Below are 22,063 nucleotides of genomic sequence, written 5' to 3' on the forward strand. Positions count from 1 at the left end.
CCACCACCATTAGGCTTTCCATTTTTAAGTTTGGAATAGAGTAGTTGCTTTGGAAGATGATAATCTGGCACCCACACAACATGACCAGTCCAACGAAGTTGATGTTGAAGAATCATTGTTTTGACATTGGTGATCTTTGCTTCTTCCAACCGCCTTCCCCCTTTCTTCCTGAACTCGAGCGTCTTCAAAGTCCATGACACCTTTGGTAAAGGCTGTTCTCCAACTGGAACACTCACAGGCCAGTGTTTCCCAATTGTCAGTGTTTATCTGAGAGTCGTACAGTCGTACCTTGGTTGCCAAATGCCTTGGAACTCGTACGTTTCAGCTCCTGAACGATCGAAAACCAGAAGTGAATGTTCCGGTTTTCAAATGATTTTCAGAAGCCGAACATCCAGTGTGGCTTCTGCGGTTTCCAATTGGCTGCTGGTCGTCTTCTTACCAGTCCTGCTGTCCAAGACCAGCCATGAGCCTGTATAGGTTTCTATAGAGGGCAATCTCTCTCTGACTTTTCAAAAGTTAGAAGGTTCTCATAATCGTATATTACAATTACTAGGAGGTGGTATTAACTGGGATCACTTGTATCTTCTTCTTGGACCGGGTCCTCCTTTGGGCCACATAGGACCCTAAATCTCTGCATATCGTGCATACCTATAAATCTGCCACTGCCACACACACACATACCCAAAGACAACCCCTTGAGGTTGGAGCCAGCTCATTAGCAATGGAATGAGGAGTGCCAATTGAGGGGAAATGGAGAGGGTGTTGGAATGGAGTATCCTGGTGAGGATTCATGAAAAGAATAATGGAGAGGGTGTTGGAATGGAGTATCCTGGTGAGGATTCATGAAAAGAATAATGGAGAGGGGATGGAATGGAGTATCCTGGTGAGGTTTCATGAAAAGAATAATGGAGCGGGTGTTGGAATGGAGTATCCTGGTGAGGTTTCATGAAAAGAATAATGGAGAGGGGATGGAATGGAGTATCCTGGTGAGGATTGATGAAAAGAATAATGGAGAGGGGATGGAATGGAGTATCCTGGTGAGGATTCATGAAAAGAATAATGGAGAGGGGATGGAATGGAGTATCCTGGTGAGGATTGATGAAAAGAATAATGGAGAGGGGATGGAATGGAGTATCCTGGTGAGGATTGATGAAAAGAATAATGGAGAGGGGATGGAATGGAGTATCCTGGTGAGGATTGATGAAAAGAATAATGGAGAGGGGATGGAATGGAGTATACTGGTGGGGATTGATGAAAAGAATAATGGAGAGGGGGTGGAATGGAGTATCCTGGTGGGGTTTCATGAGAAGAAGAATGAAGAGGGGATGGAATGGAGTATCCTGGTGGGAGGGTTTCATCCCTGGACAGTGGTATTCCTACTAGCTGGTGCGATGCAGATCTTCACAACAGCCCTGTGAGGGGCTTCAGAAACAGCTGCCAGTGCGTGCACGGCGCTGCAGGTACCGAATCCCAAAGATTCCTTCCTTTGGAGTTCTGTTCTGGACTGATCCATGACGCCTCTGGAATTCCTGCTCGAAAAACACCCCCTCCTCTCGGGAAGCATTCGCTGCTGCGATCACTGCGCCAGCGGCGCCTCCCGCGCATGCGCTCTGGGAGAAAAGAATCCCCTCCGCTTCCCTTCCCCCGCAGCGACTTTTCCCTCGGCCGCCCTGAGCTGCGGGTCCCCGACCTCTCCAAAATGGCCGAGGGCCGAGCCCAGCCCGCAGGCCTGAGCCCGCCTCCTCCGGGCCCCACCTCCGACCCTCATTGGCCAGCCCAGCAGGGCTTGGAGTGGCGATTGGCTGCCTGCAGACGGCTGCGTGTGTGGCGGAAGCCCGGCCCAAGATCCGCGGCGCGGCTGGGGAATGTGGAGAGCGGGGATGGCTGCCGGGGAAGGCCTGGGACCGGCGCTCAGGGCAGTCCAGGAGCGGGTGCAGCAGGCGGCGGCCAGCAGGCCCAAGGTGCGAGGCGGGAGGGCGGGGAGCGGGGCGGCGGCGGCCGGCCGGGCGGTTCCTGCTCGGGACGCGGCCGGTGGGAGAGACCTGAGACCTGGCGTGGCCTGCGGATCGTTGCTCTCTGCTGCTGTTATTAATAGCCTGTGTATCTTTTAACGTGAATAACTTATTACCGGGTTTGCCCCCCCCCATTTTTTAGGAGCATAGCCAGCTGCCTTATACCAAATCAGAATTTGTTTCCACCTAACCTAGTGTTTCCTGCACTGACTGGCAGCAGCAGCAGCCCCCCCCCCCTTACGCAGGGCTTTTTCAGCAAAGGCCCTCGGCATACATAGAGGGGGGACGCCTGGGGGTAGCACACAGGGAACGGGAAGGCATGCAGGGAGGTCGTGGATATCATGCACGACGAATGTTGATTGTGATCTAGAAAAACAGGGGTGGTTAGCTTCATATTTTTCTGTTGCAACAGAGTTCCCTCCCCTCCTAGCAAGGAGGCAATAGAGACCCAGAACCAAGAAGAAATATCTCTTTTAAGGGGATGGCGTTTTGGCGTGGAGAAGGAGGACAGTCCCTTCTACAAACAGTCAGAAATTACATCCCACCTAAGGTGGGGTAAATGTGGCTCAGGCAGGCCAAGGTGGGATATTCCTGAGGATTTAGCAAGTTTCGCATAGTTCCAGACACAGTTTACACAAAACGTTAGCATTTGATAAGACCATCAGGATGCCTGTCAGACATCCCTCAATGCAGATCATCTGGGCAAACAATGACAATTAATTCAAAGGAGGTTCATAGATATAGGAGAGGAATCCCTTCAGGAACTTCCCCTGATTGCTATCTGAGTTCTCAAGCAAGGAGGATTAAAGAGGCAGAGGAAATATTTAGGAGTCCCAAGATGACTTTTGGATTGCTCTCCTGTACTATTTTAGACATGTCGTTTATATACCTATGTATGTATGTTTACCTTGTGCAATTATCAAAAATTATTCTATATTTGAGACAGTAGAATTACTACAACAATTATGTTCTCCATCAGGTGTCAGATTGATCCCCCTTGGAAGTGATGGTTGAACTCTTAAGCAAAAACACTTGCAAATGACACCTCTGGTAGCCAAATCTGCTCTGGCAGTGTTACGTTAACGTGTGGCAATTTTATGCTGTAAATCATAGAATCACGCTGCAGGCTCATAGAAGAAATGTCTTGCTTTTTGCCTTCTGTTGTTCCTTGTGAAGGCCTTTGACCATAAACAGTGAATTGAATGGAATTGATTGACTGGCAGCAGCACTCCACATTCCTTGCCCCTCCTGGAGATGCTGGGGAATGAGCCCAGGGGCTTTGCAGGTGAAAAAGATGCCCTGCCATTGAGCTGCTGTGTCCCCTATGCAGTCCTGCTAAAGTGGCGGGATGCAGAGGAGAGGACAGGACTCCTGTACCTTTCAGTAGATGTGCAGAAGAGGGACTTGATACACAGCAAGCTATACCTGCTGAAATTCACTCTTATACACATCTGCTCAGCATGCAGGAGCCCTGTCCTGTTCTGTATCTGCCCTCATCCCTGAAATTCCTATAAGCAATTAAGTAGGGATTAAGCACCACTGAATACAGTTGGACTTTCTTCCAGGTAAGTGTGGATGGGGCTGCTGTATGTTCACAAAGCAAGACTCGGGATCTCTTTGAATCAGAACCAACGTGCCTTAAGAACCATGAAAAGTAAATGCTGTTAAGTTCAGCAGGTCCTACTCCCAGGGCAGCAGCTATGGGATTGCATTTGAAGTTACTCTAATGGAATTTATTATAAATAAAATAATTGAGGTCAGAAGCCCAGCTTAGGGCAGATTCACAAATTGATGTGTTGTTACCAGTTGCTGCTGTTGTGGATGGTCATTTGGCTTGTCTTAAGCTTTGTGTCGCGTTGTCATAGTCAATACCTATTGCATTTCATACTCATTTAGCCTCGTTTTAAAACATTTTCCCTCCCTCTCACTTCAGTATTCAATGAAGTGAACTATTAATCCATGGAAGATTATGCTACAACGCGTCTGTTAGTCTTTAGGAGCCTTTGTGTTTTTTCCACCTTAACTCAAAACAGAACATATGAACTTGTCTCCCTTAAAAAACAAAGTTCAAGGTGGACGTGAGATAATATGAAATCTCTTATCGGTGCCTGTTGACCTGTGATAAATATTTCCCATGTTCCAGTCACAGAGTTGTGAGCATCCCCACGTGCACTTGGCCACTGACCATTTCTTTCTTTGCAAATACAGGGATTGCCTGCTATACAGCCTCGCCTTGTAGCTGTCAGTAAAACGAAGCCAGCGGAAATGGTGATTGAGGCCTACAACCATGGGCAGCGCAGCTTTGGAGAAAACTATGTGAGTGTCCTCTCTGTTTCCGCATTGTTTGGGTTTCAGGACCAGAAGGAAATAAGGCCTGGAGCTGCTGACATGCTCACAAACCAGATGGTCACAAAAGGAGCTCATATTTCATTAGTCCCGCATCACCCTGGAGAATTGTGGCATAGCTGGGGAGTAAACGTTACAGAGACAGAACTTAAGTGGCTTTAAAAGATTCGCAAATGGAGAGAAGGCTGCTGCGCTCAGGTTGTGCTTTCAGGCTTCTCATAGGCCTCAGGTTGGCCACCCTGAGAGCAGGGTGCTGGGCTAAGTGGTCTGATCCATCAGACTCTTCATATGATCCTAAATTTGCTAAACTGAAACTTTGAAAAATAAGGGACACTTCGTGTCTGTGAAGGAGGAAGACTAGCCCGGCTCACCCACGAGGCAAGGTGAGGCAGCTGCCTCAGGCAGCAGGATTTACAGGAATTTGGCAATTGTATTCCAAGTGTGGTCGCATCATTTGTAAAAAGGCAATGTGATATTGGAGGTTCGATTGTCAATCCCTTTGCCAGTGAGCTTGGAAGTCACCCTTTTCACGGCTGTTGGCAGCCTCTTCCATGATGTATACCAGCAAGGTGCAATCTGATGTCATGAAGGCAGGCCTGAAAGGTTGTGACAATAGCAGAGATAAGTCTGGATCTGGCCACATTCCCACATTCTCATTTATTTCGAAATGGCTTCTGGAGGTCTTTAAAATGTAAGCTAGACATGCAGATATCAGTTTGCTCATCACTGTGCAGCAGTAATGTTATATTACAGCTGGTTAATTTGAGTTGTGTAGTCCAAATGAGTGAACATGGGGAAATAATTGCACTAATGTTGGATACAGGCGCACCAATGTGGTTTGAAGCAGTTTCTTGGACAGAATAACTGTGGGAGCAGTTGGCAATCTGACGCATGACTTTGTACTCAAGAATAGTGTCTATTAGCAGTTTTACAAATGGATATTGCCTCTCTTGTAAAACGCTGCTCATTAACCCTTTTGCCTTCTGTTGAGGCGTAATTGGAACTCACTGTCTTAATGCTTTGCACATTTGCTTGTAATGTCACCCATGGTTTGACATCGTATGGCTGACTTCCCCATCTCTTCCTCCTCTCTATCTCCTTTGCAGCTTGGAGGGACTTCTGCTAAGATTAGTTTTACTTAAAAAAACAAAAAACTTGGCTTAGCGTTAATGTTTGAACTGGGAATCCTCCTTTAAGATTAACTCTGCTGAGTTTTATAGCAAATCAGCTTCCAGCCTTTGATTATGAAACTGTCATTGTTTTAAACCAGGACCCCTTGTTTGAATGCACCACTGAGTCGTCATTCTTTTACTGTGAAACTAAGCGTGGCAGAAGTCTTCCTCCTGGTCACATGGGAGGAGGATGGGGGAGGAATGTTGTGCTTAGTCCATGCTGCATTAAACCAAGGATGGAGAAGCTGTGGCTGTCCAGATGTTGTTGGACTACAAATCCCATTTTCTTGGACTAGTGGCCATGTTGACTGGGACTAATGGAGTCCAACAGTATGTGGACAGCCGTCAGTTCCCCACCTCTGCACTAAACCATGGCGTTTAGCATTGCATCTGAACAGAGGCACTTGTAAGTCAAGGTGGTTGAGTTAGAGGTAAGGCAGAGCACGCCTGGCAAAATTTAATCCCTGTCTTAACTTTCTGCAGGTCCAAGAACTTCTAGAAAAGGCATCAGACTCCAGAGTAAGTTCATTTTGTGTGCTAGATAAAATCCTCATTCTGTCAAGTTGGCAGAGGCTTGTTTCAGAAAATTGACTAGTAAGCTCATGTTCAGAGAAGAATCTCTCTGTTTGCCTTTCAGTAGCTGTTCAGTTCTTTATGTATAAATAGCAGATAATCTTGGCCAAGATGCTTCTTTTTGTTGCGGAGCCCCAGTCATTTGAAATAATTTTCGAGCACAGATGGCAGCCTATATGCTGAATCTGTCCCAGCAGAGGTTATTTACACTGACAGCAAACTGCTACTAAGTGTGTTAACTGCCATCAAAATAATTTTAACATTTGAGGGACCTTGGATGAGATTTGCCCCTCTCTTCTTACACAGGGACCATCCTTTGTCTTTATTATGAACCACTTTATGACGGCTTTTTGCCTTGAAAATTGAGTTATAAATAAATAAAAGTGAAATCATCCTTCACTTGCAAGTGTTCTATGGATGCCTAGCATGAAAATGAATTTCAAATTCTACTCACTTGCCTCTGTTCTCAGATTCTTTCTTCGTGTCCAGAGATTAAGTGGCATTTCATAGGCCACCTACAGAAAAACAATGTCAACAAACTCATTGGTAATAATAATTTCTTTTTGTGCTCACTTATGGGGTGGGGGGCAGGGAGACAACAAGAAATCCTTTGTGTACATTGGGGGGGGGTTGTAATGTGCTTACTTCAGTGAATGCACTACTGTTACCAGCTCTTACTTAAGGATATCCTGATTTTGAGATGCAGTTAATTTGCACAGTGCAGGACATAGAACCAGTGATTTCTCCAAAAATTGAAATTGGGGCTTGGAGGGATTTATTTTTCCCAGGTTCTAGGGGCTGCTGCTGTTAGCAAACATGAACTTGGACTATGTGGCACGCTATTTTTTATTTTATTTTTAAGTTTCACAGTCATGGCCGTTTCATAAGATTTAGCTTAGTTTTCAGTAGGTCAGCTGTAGTTGCATCCTCCTGAGTTGTAATTTTGCACAGCTCTGTTAATGGATCTGAATGCAGTGTGGTAATTTTCAGTGGTGTCTCGTATGTCTGGTCCTTCAATTGATAAACCTATTTAGTTAATTCATAAGATCAGGCAGAAGGTGACTGAGAGACCAGCTTCTATTTTTGCTATTTCTTTGCTTTTTGTATGTGCCGTGGGCAAAGGGACCTTTTCTCCTGCTTGGTTTAGGACAAGACGGTTTCTGTTCTCTCTTCCCCGTTCTAAGATGTTGTTTTGCATTATACATTTTGAAAACATTAGTTAAGAGGTGATTAATAATCTAGAAACCGGAAAGGAGCAAAAGGCCTTGTTGTTCAACCAGTCATCCAAAATCGGGGCCAGCTGTCTCCCTTCACCAGTGTTGGGGTACTGCCTGATATAGCCGTATGGTGCAGGGAGCATTGTGCTACTCAGGTAGAGAACGTACAGTTTATGAGAGGGTCCCTAACTTGGCAGTACAGCTCATACTGTGCACTCTGAAATTGAATGAAACTGGTATGCTTTCTGCAATGGATATTTGCTCAGGTTCTTCTTTAAATGTCGTCTAGCGGTACCTAACCTATTTATGCTGGAAACGGTGGATTCCCTAAAACTGGCGGACAGAGTGAACGGGTCTTGGCAGAAGAAGGGGTCTTTGGAGAAGCTAAAGATCATGGTGCAAGTGAACACCAGTGGGGAAGATAGTAAGTAGATTTGATGTTGTTCTCCCCTCTCACATGCCAAAGGTTCAGGCTTGCATTTCAGCCTTCTTTTAAAGAGCAGCACTCTCTTTGTATGATCCTCCTTCATACGCACACAAGTATGACATGTGAATGCGTGGAAGGGTGATTTTGGGCTCTTTGAGGCTTCTGCGTGCCTTGCAGGACATCCAGAAAAGGAATCCTTCGCACAGGCAGCTGAATGCACTTGGCTTTCGGAGCAGTTGGGATTCCTGATCAGGCAGGATATGGTCTAGATTCTTCCTAGCAAGGCTGCCTTCACCACTGGGAGGCAGCAAGGTACAGTGTTTACAGTGGTACCTCTGGTTGCGAATGGGATCCGTTCCATTGACCCGTTCACAACATGAAAAGCATGCAATCTGAAGCGCCGTATCTGCGCAGGTGCATGGCGTGACTTAGCGCTTCTGCACATGCACGAGCAGCAAATCCCGGAAGTAACCCTTTCCGGTACTTCCGGGTCATCGCGGGACGCAACCTGAAAAAACGTAACATGAAGCAAACGTAAAATGAGGTATGACTGTGTAGAGTTGGACTAAAACAGAGGAGTAAAGGTAAAGGGACCCCTGACCATTAGGTCCAGTCGTGGCCGACTCTGGGGTTGCGGTGCTCATCTCGTTTTATCGGCCGAGGGAGCCGGCGTACAGCTTCCGGGTCATGTGACCAGCATGACTAAGTTGCTTCTGGCGAACCTGAGCAGCGCACGGAAACACCGTTTACCTTCCCGCCAGAGCGGTACCTATTTATCTACTTGCACTTTGATGTGCTTTCGAACTGCTAGGTTGGCAGGAGCAGGGACCGAGCAACGGGAGCTCACCCCGTCACTGGGATTTGAACCGCCAACCTTCTGATCGGCAAGTCCTAGGCTCTGTGGTTTCACCCACAGCGCCACCCGCGTCCCTTAAAACAGAGGAGACACAGGTGCAAATTCACCATGAAGCTGCTTGAATGACCAACAAGCCAATTGGATTTTCTGAGCCTAACCTACCTCATAGGGTGGCTGGAAGGATAGAAGGGGCAGGGAGGAAGAACTATATATACATCACCTGAGTTCCTTGGAGGAACAGAGGGTTGGATTGAACTTTGGAGGAGCCTTGTATTGATTCACACCCTTGGTGCATCTAGCGCAGTATCGCCCTCAATGACTGGCAGTGGCTTTCTAGGATTACAGACAGAGGATATTCCCAGCCCTGCTTGGAGATGCCAGGGGCTGAACCAGGGACCTTCTGCATGCAAAGCAGATGCACCGCCACTGAGCTGTGGTCCTCCCCCAGAGGTTGCAATAAAAATGCAATGTATAACAAGGCAGGATAGCTCAGTTGGTAGAGCATGAGACTCTTAATCTCGGGGTTGTGAGTTCAAGCCCCATATTGTGCAGAACATTCCTGCACTGCAGAGGGTTGGTCTAGCTGACTCTCGTGGTCCCTCCCAACTCTTAAAATGCTATGATTAACAAATGAGCTTTTATTTTTAAAGGTAAGCATGGGCTGCCGCCTGGAGAAACGGTAACAACAGTGGCACACATCCTCCAGAAGTGTCCCAGCCTGGAATTTGTGGGCTTAATGACAATTGGCAGCTTTGGGCATGACCTCAGTAAGGGGCCCAACCCCGACTTCCAGGTATTCCTGATCTGGGGGGAAATACTCGTATGCAAAGCTTGTCTTTTAAGGAAGGAGAGGGCCAGGTTCAATTGCATTGTCTTCCCTCCCCTGCAGATGTTGATATCCTTGCGTGAGGAGTTGTGCGACAAGCTCAATCTCCCCATTGAAAAAGTTGAGCTGAGCATGGGGATGTCTACAGACTTCCAGCATGCAGTAAGTCAGTCTATTGCCTTTTGTTTTCTCTTTTTCTGCAGTTGCTAATCATGGGGCCTTTCTCCTTTCCCTTCTTCCTCTCTCCCTCCCTCCTAGCAGAGTGTCTGGCCCTCTGAGTGAGCAACCAAGCTCATGCTAGAACATTTGAGTAAATCTTGGTTTTCCCATGTGGACAGCTTCCCTGCTTCTCATAGGCAGCATCATAAACCCATGGGCTTGGCACTGAGCCCCATTAAATTCAATAGGACGTAACGTCTGAGTAGACATGGTCAGGGTTGCACTGATAAGTATGCTGCACGTGTCTCTCTTTGCCTTCATTTCTCTTCCATTGCTCTCCCTTGCCTGGCTTCTGTTTTCTTACCAAACCCAACAGAAGCTTCTACTTCTTGTATTTAAATCCCTTCATCCAATGAAAGGTTCTTCTCTCTTCATTTTCTTCTCTTTATCTGCTCTCATGATCTCCACTGTGCTTTTACTTCTGTCCTGGCTAAGCTTCACCTATTTCACACTTCCGAGTCTTTGAGTGTTTACACACCATACATTTAATATACATGCAGCACCTAACCTTGCCATCAAGAATCCTGGAAACTGTAGTTTACCTCATAGCAGAGCCCCCATTCCCAACACCCATAACAAACTACAGTTCCCAGGATCCTTTGGGGCGACCGGGTGCTTTCAATGTATGGTGTGCACACAGCCTTTTCTTTCCCACTGTCCCTTTTTCTGGGATGCTCTGCTTCCCAATTTTTCCCACTTCTCCCTCCTTGCAGCTGGCTTGAACTCTTACCTCTTCTTCCAAGCCTTTGACATCTCCTCCTTTCCCCATCTTCGCCTTGTGTCCTTCCTGCTCATTTATTTACACCATTTCTCCCTTCTTTTTAGATGGCAAGGTCTGTTCCTTTTTAGCAGAACTATTGGATTGTACCTGCTGTATTATCACAGATGCTTGTTTTTGCAGTTTTCAAAAGTGTGAATTTGTTGTAAATAGTAAGATTATACCAGCAATAATGAGTCTTTTTGTAAAAAAAGAAAAAAGATTTAAATCAAGACTTACTGACTAGTGATTTAAATCAAAATAAATCCACCCTGGATCCACTACAGAGATTCCAGGGACTAGAAAGGGAAACAGAAGCAGGAAAAGGGCACTAAAGGGAGGGGGGAAACAGCAGCTCTTTAGGACCCCACAGAGTATCTTCATGTGTTATTTCTCCCCACGCAGAATCCAGCTCCAAAAGGGGCCAATATCCTGCCATCGACCCATTATGTCCAATTCCAATTAATTTTTTTGTTGCACCAGCCATAGGCCATGGCATCATTCAGAAGGAGAACAAAAAGAAAAAAAAGAACAACAATAACCATAAAAATCATCAGGCACAGGCATACAATAAAATCACGGTCACAGCTACTAAAACTATTTGTTGCATTAAATAGAATAGAATAGCAGAAGATTCTCAGGTAAGATGTGCCAAATTAAATATCCGAATCTCCTTTGCAGTTGACCGCTATTTTGTCTAGTTCCTTCCTCCTGATCTTCTTAGCTGCCAGAGCATAGAGTGCTACTTTATAAGTAACAAAGTCGTCGGTGCCGCTCAGCAGCCATTTCACCCTTTCCACCCTATTCAGGTGTGTTCCATTCGCAAACGGGTTTTATAAATCGGTCTCTTGGGTCTATATACATGAGAATGAAAAATACTCTAGAACAGGGACTACATAATCTCATGAGCACTGTTCCAGAGTATTTTTCATTCTCATGTATATTATATCTATTTGAAAAAAGATTGGTTAATGAAGAAACTACATATCTTTCTACTTATGAGTGTTGAACTAATTGGCTGATGAAGAATTCAACGAAACAGTAGTTGTTATCCGGAAACACTGTTCAGCAGAGTTCAGCGTTGGACGTCAGAATTGGACATTTGCTGATTATACAAAGCTTCATAGCTTGCTCTCCACCGGGTAAAGTCTGGCACCGTGATTCATTTAAGGACTTTCAGAGACTTCAGTTTGTTAGTTTTGATGTTTTGAATTATTCCATAAAGGTTTTCACATTGTAATTGTTTCTGGCCATCGTGTTGCTTTTGATATTGCTTACTCATATTTTGCAACACAGGGATTGGTTTGTTTACTAATTTACAAATGGGACAGCCAAGGCCTTTCAGATCAAAGTTCCAACTTCCAAAGCACCCGTGATCTTTCTCCTGCTTTTTTTTTTGCTGCTTTGCAGATTGAAGTTGGATCAACAAATGTTCGGATCGGAAGCACCATCTTTGGAGAGCGAGACTACCCCAACAAACCTTCCAGCGACAAAGCCCCGAGGGAGATTAAAGGCCAGCTGGAGAATTTGACAGTGAAAGAGCACTAACAGGAGAAGGCCCTAGCGATTCCTTCCGTGGAGGGAGGGGAATCCTTTCTGATAGACCTTACTATGCACTTGACTTTCCCTTTGGGCTGACAGCTGTGGGACACCATCAGGTAATCAGAGGGCGTCGCAGGCACTTCGTCACATGTAATTTTAATATTGTATATCCATAGAGATTGAATTTTTCTAAAAAAAAAAACCAGCAAATGGAGCACCAGTGATTGACAAGTGACTTTTGGTACCTTAGCTGAAGTGACTTTAGATAGCTGCTCTGGATAACCAGCTGACTTAAGCCCTACTAGGTCTGGGCAGGAAACATTTCCAGCTGTGAACATTACACATTTCTAATTGGAAACTTGGTTTCCCAGAAGTGGAAAACCCTCTTTGGCCATGCTCCATTGACTAAGCCCCCCTCCACCATCCCACTGAAATGCTTTATGGGTAAACTGTGTCGTGTGCCACCAAGCATCCTATCAGAGGTCGAGGTCTTAGACCCTTTAATGACACTAAAAAGCACCTGTTCAGCAGGGGCGGTTTGCTGCTTGCTACACTGTGGAAAGAGTTGAGTCAGGGTGCACTTGCAAGCTTAAGCTACTGGCAGCTTTTGAGCCACAGGTTGGGAAGATTTCTCTTTTTTTAGGTTGTATTCATCCTCCGAAGACTGCTGCTACGAGTTTTGATAGTCGACTGCATATCGCTTTCTCTCTCACAATATAAAATGTCCCTTCCCCCCCCCCTCTGGAAAATTGATGGTTGGAGTAGTTCTGCTAGGTAAAAGCAGTATGTTCTGCTAGCCAAAGCCGGGAAATTCCCTGACTCTGCTGCTGACTTGCTGTGTGATCTTGGCCAAGTCACTTAACCATACTGTGCCTGTGTCCCCTATATGAGAAAAAACGGGGCTGACCTACCTCACGTGGGAGACCGAGAGGCTGTCGTGCCTGGAAAGTTCCTTGAAATGCCCGTTCCCACACTCCCTAAACCCCACCTGCCCTGGAGGAAAGGCAATACTGCAGAGTAGAGCAGTCTCGGACAGAAGGCCAAACTAAACCTTAACTCCAAGCAGTCATTCACACACTCGCTTGGGCGTGGGTGGGTGTGGCAGGGCAGCTTGAGCAGTGAGCCTGCAAGTAGCACATGTGTGAAGAAACGGTTACCCTGGGCAAATGGTGAACTCCCAAATTTTAATGCAAAGCATCCTTATCCCAGATGCTGGGTCCCAAGTGGCAGAAAGTAACGAGTTGTTTCCCCACTGTACATATCTGAAGGTTCATTTAAAGCAGCCATCACTCTTGCTTCACTAAGACCTCATCTAAGTATTCATCTCTCCTCTGCAGCATCCCCAATCGGTGAAAATGTTTACAGTGAAATCTTGTTTTGTAACTCTCATGTTGACAATCTACTTCAAGGCCCAGTCTGCTGCTACAAATGACTTTAGTCCCCAGTAGAAATATACCCTCCCCCCGGTCCTCTTTTCCCTAATAGCTTGGGAGTTTGGTGTGTCTTTGGGTTACTCCAGCGGTGTGTCTTTGGCTCAGGTACCATAGTTCAGTGCTAGGACACATGCTTGGCATGCAGAAGGTGCCAGGTTAAAGCCTTGGCGTTTCCACTTAAAGCAAAAGCACGTTATGGATGGATAGCATACCTGAGACCCTTGGAAGCTGCTGCCAATCTTGGCTCCAGTGAGCTAGCTGAACCAGTGGTGTCACCTAATATAAGCCAGTTTCCTATGCTCCTAGCAGTGGGACTTGGTTTTTCTCGCCCTGGACACTGAATGTAACTGCAAAGAACAAACACCCAGCCCACTTAGTGTCCCACTACGTAGGTGCAATGCTAAAATGCAGCCCAAACTTCTTCCCTCCCGCCCCGAGCTCCGCAGTGCAGTGTTTTCATGTGTGTTAAGAAATAAAACCAGTTGTGGATCAGAATACTGTACCATCTGTGCCAGTTACTAAGCTATTAAAGATGTTATTTTTTCTTCTTCTTTTGTTCTTGGTGTTGTGAATTGCAAAGGGGGGAAGGAAAGAACAGTGCCGGTGGGTTTGTGCTTGGCTGCTCAGATTTTATTGCCCTTTGAAGGCCAAGAAGCTCTTGTTCTGGAGGGATGGCGGGTGTCCAGCTCAAAATATGTAGCTGTTCTAAAACGGACCACCCTGCTCTGGTCTGAATGCTCTCCAGGCTGCTTTTGCGCTGGACCCTGGGGAACCCATCTTGCAGCAGGACCCAGTCCATTTGGTCTGGCGACAAGCGGCAGGAGGCTCTAGTGGTCAGCAGCCGGTGAAGAAGAGAGGGCTGCGTAAGAGAGAAAGGGTTCTGCTCTCAAATGAGGTCGTGTGCAGTAAGGAGAGTGCAAAGCATTGTGGGAGGGGAAGTGGTGGGGTGCACCTTAGAGAAAGCAGTCTGGTGGGGGTGAGTGTACATCGGTTTCCCATCTTCAGTGTTGCTGAAAACAGAAGAATGGCACACTTGTACAACACGAGAACAGGCCTTTGCTGCAGTGGCTCCCCGTCTGGAATGCTCTCCCCAGGGAAGTTCGCCTGGCGCCTTCATTATAAACCTTTAGGCAGCAGGCCAAAGTGTTCCTTTTTAACCAGGCCTTTGGTTGATTTGATTGACATCCTATGCCCTTTTAAAATGTGTTTTTTTGCAGGGTGGGTATTGGGTTGTTGCTCTTTTTGTTACAAGCCTAGTTGTTGTTGATGGGAGTTGTGGTCCAGCAAAATTCAGAGGGCACTCCGTTGGCTCCCTCTGTATTAGCGGAAAAGCATTGAAATAAGAGTACATCTTTTGCTAGCCTACGCCTGTTTGCATGGTGTCCCACCTTCTCAGTCTTGAACACGCTCAAACGATAAATACAAAATTTGTGTGCGTAAAGCCTAATAATCTTAAGAAGGTGGCTAGCCTGTGACCCTCCAGATGTTCCTGGACTACAGCTTCCATCTCCCCTGACAATTTGTCATGCTGACTGCAGCCAAAGGCAGAGTCCAACAACATCTGGGGAACTACTGTCAGACTTTCAGGGAGTAGGACAGAGCTGCTCATAAACTGGGCACTAGGTGGCAGAGTTTCCTAACTTCCCAAAGGATAATTGGACCCAACATTTAGGTTAGGAAAAGATGGGCTTGTGTGGGAATTTGCTACAGAAGAGAAGGGAGTTGGACGAAAAGTAACATCTCAAGACTGACCAGTACATTCTTTTTGCTTCCTAGTCTGTCCTTTTAAAATGCAGCAAAAGTGGGAGTGCTCAGTTATCCATTCTTCCATCTGCCTTGGAGGTCATTGTGACTTATAGTCGACACAAACACATTTTTTGACAGGTGGAGCTTGTAAAGGTGCAATTAATATCTCACCTTGCACTACATTTCTGTTCCAGCTTTTTCACATATGCTGGCCAAATGGAAAGCAAAGACTCTTCAAGTTATTCTTTTAATCCAAGACTTCAGTGCACCCTTTGTTAATGATGCGTGGAACGAACTGTTTCTTCAGTGTGTTATATAATCCACAGGCCAAGCTGAAAGTGCAAAGTCCTAGCTGTCCTGCCAGTGGCTTGAAGTAATTAGTTCCACTCCCAGCTACTCTTCAAATCTCAGCTTTGAAAAGCCCACATCTGATGCCTCCAACCAGAACGTAAGATGCAAAGAATGTGGTGTCGTAACCAGGTTGCCCACAGAACAACTACCGTATTTTTTGCACCATAACACTCAAATTTTTCCTCCTAGAAAGTAAGGGGAAATGTCTGTGCGTGTTATGGAGCGAATGCCTGCGGGTGGCGGGGGGGATCTGCTGCAGTCGTGAGCAGAGGATCCATGGTTCCCCTTCCTTCCCTCCTCCGTGGTTACAAAGCATGGATCCACATGGATCCTCAGGATTTTTGCATTGGGCTACTCCAAACTCACTGTCAGATCACATGTCTGTGGCCACAGCATGAACCACAAAAATCATATATCCACTATTTCGTTTAGAATATTTTTTTTCTTGTTTTCCTCCTCTAAAAACTATGTGCGTGTTATGGTCTGGTGCGTGTTATAGAGCGAAAAATACGGTAACTCTGAAATATTGCAGCAAATGAGCAGAAGTGAGGACAAGGTTTGCTGGCCTCAGGCCCCAAAGTGACTTTTGGGGACTTGATAATGTCTGCCTTGCAAAAGAAGCAAGGATTAGAAAAAGCCTCAGATTCTTTTAAAGTCCCAGCTAGAGAAGGTTTACATGTTTCTCCCACCCACGGCTTTGAAGGGCTGCCTTTTGAAAGTGCTGGAATACCCACCCATATAGTGTCTCTCCTAAGCCAAGGGACCCCTGCTGAGAGAAGTGCTTCTGCCCCATCAGCCTGGTTTTAGCCTGGTTCCAATCAAATTTAGCTTGCATTGTCTCCCAAGACAGACAGGTGCCAACAACCAACCAATAGCAACTTGGTGGAGGCAGTGTTTTTGATTATTTTGAAGGGGAAAGGTTTAAGTGCACACACACAGCACTATGGCTATAGCAGCATTAAATGTTGGAAACTGCAGCATTTGCTTTGAAGTTTAAAAATAAAAAGGTGGAGAGATTCAGTAATTCATTTCCCATGTCATGTCCATTTTAGGCCTCGAGGGGCAGAATTAGTTATAGCACCAGTACAATGAACTAGAGTGGAATCTACACACATACAGTGGTACCTCGGGTTAAGTACTTAATTCGTTCCAGAGGTCCGTACTTAACCTGAAACTGTTCTTAACCTGAAGCACCACTTTAGCTAATGAGGCCTCCTGCTGCTGCTGCACTGCCAGAGCCCGATTTCTGTTCTCATCCTGAAGCAAAGTTCTTAACCTGAAGCACAATTTCTGGGTTAGCGGAGTCTGTAACCTGAAGCGTTTGTAACCTGAGGCGTATGTAACCCGAGGTGCCACTGTACCTGTATACAAAACCCCATGAAAATGATTTTTTAAAAAATGTTTTGAAAAATACATTAAATTTGGTGTAGCTCACTGTCGCCATCTAGTGTCATATTTGTTTATTGCACATCGCAACACATTTAAAACGTTTTATTTGCAGCTGTGTAGCTGAATCCTTGGAGAAGCATTAAAAACGCCAAGATTAAAAGTGGGTGCCGAAGTTCCTTCCCCCTCCTCTCTCTGCATCTCTTTTTCCTTTTGTGTGTTGTCTATTAGATTGTAAGTGAGTGGTCAGGGACTATCTTAACTATTTATTAATGAAGGGTGGTATAGAAATTCTTTTGAATAGCAGCTACTGCAGCATATGGGTAAAATGAGACTTAACCCTCTCCTCCCACGCCATGCCGCCCCTGAATACCCAAGGCAGCTGCATTCTTGTGCCAAATAGCAGCTGTGGTGGGGAAGGGGAGTTTTGCTTGGTGGAAGAGGAAGGGTTAAGCTCTTCCTCCCAGGTCACACTGGCTGTGATCCTGACACACACCCTCCCCATGACTGCTATTCAGAGTTTTAAACAGACCCTCACATTGCTGTACAACGACACAACATGTAGCTTGGCCCAAAGGCTCAGATAGCTCTCCAGAACTTCTGAGGAATTTAACTCCTGATCTTTCACCATGTTGTCTGGAGTTGATGAGAGCTGGAATCCAACAACATCTGGAGGGGATCCCATTGATTTCCCCTGGGATCTGTGGACCTCGGTAGTGTATTTAATCCTGTGGAGGATGAGGAAACACGGGCTGCATATACAATACGAGCTGCACTCAAAGCACAAAACTTCCCCCAGTGAATCCTGAGAACTGTGATCTGTTAAAGGTGTTGAGAACTCTAGCATTTTGAGTGACTGATTGATTTGATTTATTATATTTCTATGCTGCTTTTTATTCAAATGAATCCCAAAGTGGCATGCAAACAGTAACGTGATAGAGCAGAACAGAACATCACAAATACAGCATAAACCCTATAGAACAATTAGCAAGCCATCAGTGGAACAATTACAATCTATAAAACACTGTTAGCAAAGCAACAACTAAAAAAATCACATCACAATTAAAGCAAAAGCTCTCAGGGTAACAAACCAACACGGCATTTTTATAATCTATAAAACAATATTAACAACAGCAACAAAACAGCAACCGAAATATAAGCTAAGTTCATACACACATTCTCCACCGGAGTTCCCAGGATTCTTAGACACGCTGTGACCATATTTCTAATGTTTTGGAACCCTCAGACTACACATAGCAGGAACCTGAAGCCCCCCAGAACCAAGGTCAGCTGGGGAGGGGGCGTGTTTATGCCTTAGGTGAACACCACACAGAAACAGGTGAGTATTCTCAATTGCTGGATTAGAGACAGAAGAAACTCCTTTGGAACAGCAGACTGGCTTATAGTGCCTTCAGATTTCAAGAGAGCCTTGTCTGCCTTTGCGGAGAGATCGTTTATTCAGCGGCTATTGGGTTTCCTCTAGCAAAGTTAGGTGGAAGCTGCTTTTATTGGCCACCAGTAAGAGGAATTTGGGCTTTAATTCGCACTTAAGCGGTCAACTTGCGCTTGCACCAAACCACTTCAGATTGTTCGTGTAATAGACTGCTCCCCCTTGAAGATTCCTATATACCAGAGGTGGGGGGCTTTTTTCGTCCCAAGAACCACTTTCTCTGCAGGGCAACCTTTCATCATGCTACAGGTGGGTGGGGCCAGTGGAAAAAGTGGGTGGAGCAATGAATGTAAATTTCATAAATAAAAACAAACAGCCAGGCAAAAACATGCAGGGGGGCAGGACAAGTGCATAGTGTGTCATGAGGATAGTTGCGAGGGCCGGATAGAAAGTCCTGGAGGGCCACATTGGGCCCCAAGGCTTGAGGTTCCCCACCCCTGCTATGCACAGAGAGATAGGAAGGCACACACTGGTCTCTACCTTTGGCTCAAGCTCCTGCCTCCCAGAAAGAATCAAAGCCAGGAGGATGCTTGCATGGCCCCATCCATCGGCTCCTTCCTGACTTCAGCTGCCAGTTACCTTGTGTTTGCAAAGGGGAAGGGGGCACAATCTGGCTCCTGCTATTGACCAGGACCCTTGAGGCTTCTGGGAGGCTGTACATGGGCGTAGGCAGGATTTTTGTTAGGGGGGGCAAGACTTGGTTGGGGGGCAGAACTCTTGTGATTGCTCACTTAAGTATTTCTATTCTTTTACTTGATCAAGGGGGGGTCTGACTCTGCCCATGAAGCTGCACACCCTGGCCTCCTAAGCAAGAGAGGGAACGACCTGGCTCTGTCCTTAAGGCAGTGGAAGAGCAACTGTGCTTGTTTTCCTCTTCCCTCCGCATCCCTTCCCTTTTTTCCTTTTGCATCGTGTCTTGGGTGGTCTTGTGTCCTGCTTCAGATAGGACGGTCCTCTGATGGCGTCCTCTAGTTCAGGGTCCAGGAAGCTTTGGCCCTCCAGATGTTGCTGAAGCACATTTCTCATCAACCCCAGCCAGCATGGCTGGTAATCGAGGTTGATAGTTCAGCAACATCTGGAGGGCCACAGGTCCCCCACCTTTGCTCTGGTTGAAGAGCTGTCCAGTCCAAGGGTGGGGTAGGTGAAGCTTTCTAAGAAGAAGAAGCGAAGTAATGGCCTTCAGGTTGCTCATTAGCAGTTAGGGTCTGGGCAGTCTCAAAACTCACAACCTTCCCCACCAGGGTGAGAAGTATTGCATTTGTAGTTCATAATGTTCAGGAAAACTCCAGGCCAACACTTTTCTCGATGCAGGAACATCTTCCGTAAGGCAGAACATTCACATCACCTGAATGTGTGTGCATGAGAGGAAGAGAGAGCGCTTTGTGCTTAAACAAATCCAGAGTTCTTTCTGAGCAGCCTTGCTCTGGGAAACTTCAAGCCCTCTGGATGATCGTGATCCCAGTGTTGTTATTTCAGCACCGCAGAAGTTCACCTTTCTGTTTGCCTTTTGCCGGAGAAGAGGTTCCAACGGATTGGAGTCTGTGTTTATCTGGGAACGGGTTGAGAGGGTTTGGAAAGAGTTGAAAGGAAACTCAGGCTACATGGTTCTCAACCCCTTTGGGAAGAAGCGTTTGAACTGTAATCCTGAGGCAGGGATGGGCATGGGGTTTCACGTTTCTCTTCAGTTTGCATCTGTGGAGCCGACTTGTTTGGAGAGGTGCTCTGGCAGGAAACGGCGGAGGCGCAGCTGATGGTACCACACAACTCTCTGGAGACAGCAGCCCTGACTGGCCAGCATCCTCTGGGATTTGAAGGCAGCAGAGCCACCCTGTTTGCCTTGCAGAGAATGCAGAACTGGCTCCTGCCCCTAGGAATTGCCTGAAGAGGAAAAGGCAGGGATGCATTAATCATGTTTAGAATGGATTTAAGGGGGCTGGGGGGTAAAACAGTGGTTCCCAATTAAGTTTTGTTAACTTCCAAAATTGTGCCCTTGTGCGTGAATAGGACACATCCCTTGTTTTGGATTGTACTGCTCAAACATAGGCAGTGGAATCCAGTATAAAAGTTGGTGCCCTGAGGTTTTCACCAAAACTAATGAACAAGGTGCTAGTCCTTATGCTGGAAAGATAAATTGAGTGGGGGGGGGGGACAAAAAATGTCCCCAGTGAAATCTCAGTAGCTGGGGTGGGGTTGAGGAGGAACACCAGATGCACGGGCTGTGCTTTAATGCTCTGTGTAGTCCAGCCCACCACTGCCAAAAAAAGAGAGGTTTTGAGTACAGCTAACAGGCTGTGATACACAAGAAGGCAGTAAAAGTCTCAGTGGACTTTAAATAAATAATATGTGGAGAAGCAGAGTGAAAGAAGAGAGTTCAAGAACAGACAAATGAAGGATACGGAAGAGTCAAGGCAAGTTAGCATTGTTAATTCGGAGTTTTTCAAGAAATACCAAAGGTCGCATCCACATCAGACATCACTTGCTGGAGGCCTTGTAACAGAGGGTCCAGTTTGTGGGGATGGGCTAGCACTGGATTTTCATGTGCCCAGCAAAGATTTGCCCCAGAAGCCATACAAGGACCATCAACTCCATTGAATCTGTGGACTGGGGAAGGAACTGCTCATTTAAAGCTCATGGCTTACCCCCAAAGAATCATGGGAACTGTTGTTTGTTATGGTTGTTGTTTCTTTTGAGCTACATTCCTGTTCTTTGAAATTTGACGACTGGACAACGTAAATGGATTCTTCATGTCCTTACTATGGCCAACTGTTCTTTTAAAAAAATAATAAAATAAAATAAATAAAAGTAAAAAAATATGGTTTCTGGGAAATGTACTTCTGTGAGGGTAAACTATAGCTCCCAGAATTCTTTGAGGGAAGCCAGGATTCTTAAAGTGGTATAAATGTGCTTTAAATGACTGGTGTGTATTTGGTCAGAGCTGAAATAATGGCAATGAGTGGTATTGCTCCATTTTTATTTTTAGAGAATCTTAGAATGTCAAGAATTGGAAGGCACCTCAGAGGTCATCTACTCTTTCTTCTTCTTTGGCGATCACTCACAGCCGAGTAAGATTGTCTTCCATGAACCCGGTCTTAAAAGTGAGTCTGTAAGTGACTGTGGAGGCCAATTCTGGATCCACACGTCCTTCCACAATGGGGGACATAGGTTTTTGGACGGGAGTTGATTACAGTGAGGGTTTGCCAAGCGTGCCTTCCTCTTAGCACATTTCTCCCTTTTGTCCTGAGTTTGAGTGCCTTCAAAGTCCATGACATTTGGTAAAGGCTATTCTTTAACTGGAGCTCTCACAGGCCAGTGTTTCCCAATTGTTGGTGTTTATACTACATTTTTTAAGATTTGCCCTGAGTGAATCTTTAAACCTCTTTTGTTGACCACCAACATTAGGCTTTCCATTTTTAAGTTTGGAATAGAGTAGTTGCTTTGGAAGATGATAATCTGGCACCCACACAACATGACCAGTCCAACGAAGTTGACGTTGAAGAATCATTGTTTTGACACTGGTAATCTTTGCTTCTTCCAATCGCCTTCTCAATCCGGCCTGCGGACGGTTCAGGAATCAGCGTGTTTTTACATGAGTAGAATGTGTGCTTTTATTTAAAATGCATCTTTGGGTTATTTGTGAGGCATAGGAATTCGTTCTTTCTTCTTCTTCAAAATATAGTCTGGCCCACCACATGGTCTGAGGGAGGGTGGACCGGCCCACGGTTGAAAAAGGTTGCTGACCCCTGATACTCC

At 45.9% G+C, this 22,063-nt stretch overlaps 1 protein-coding gene across 1 annotated transcript; it reads left to right on the forward strand.

The window, feature by feature from the left end:
- Positions 1 to 1,784: 1,784 nt before the first annotated feature.
- On the forward strand, positions 1,785 to 13,928 carry PLPBP (pyridoxal phosphate binding protein). The gene is made up of 8 exons (XM_083480735.1): positions 1,785 to 1,961; positions 4,221 to 4,328; positions 6,014 to 6,049; positions 6,574 to 6,649; positions 7,610 to 7,744; positions 9,254 to 9,396; positions 9,493 to 9,591; positions 11,816 to 13,928. Exons 1-8 carry the CDS (start codon positions 1,866 to 1,868, stop codon positions 11,951 to 11,953), a joined length of 831 nt encoding a protein of 276 aa, XP_083336861.1. The 5' UTR covers positions 1,785 to 1,865; the 3' UTR covers positions 11,954 to 13,928.
- The last annotated feature ends 8,135 nt before the right edge of the window (positions 13,929 to 22,063 follow it).

The sequence above is a fragment of the Podarcis liolepis genome (assembly GCF_965112155.1).
Source record: "Podarcis liolepis genome assembly, chromosome: 16".
In the NCBI taxonomy this organism is placed as follows: Eukaryota; Metazoa; Chordata; class Lepidosauria; order Squamata; family Lacertidae; genus Podarcis; species Podarcis liolepis.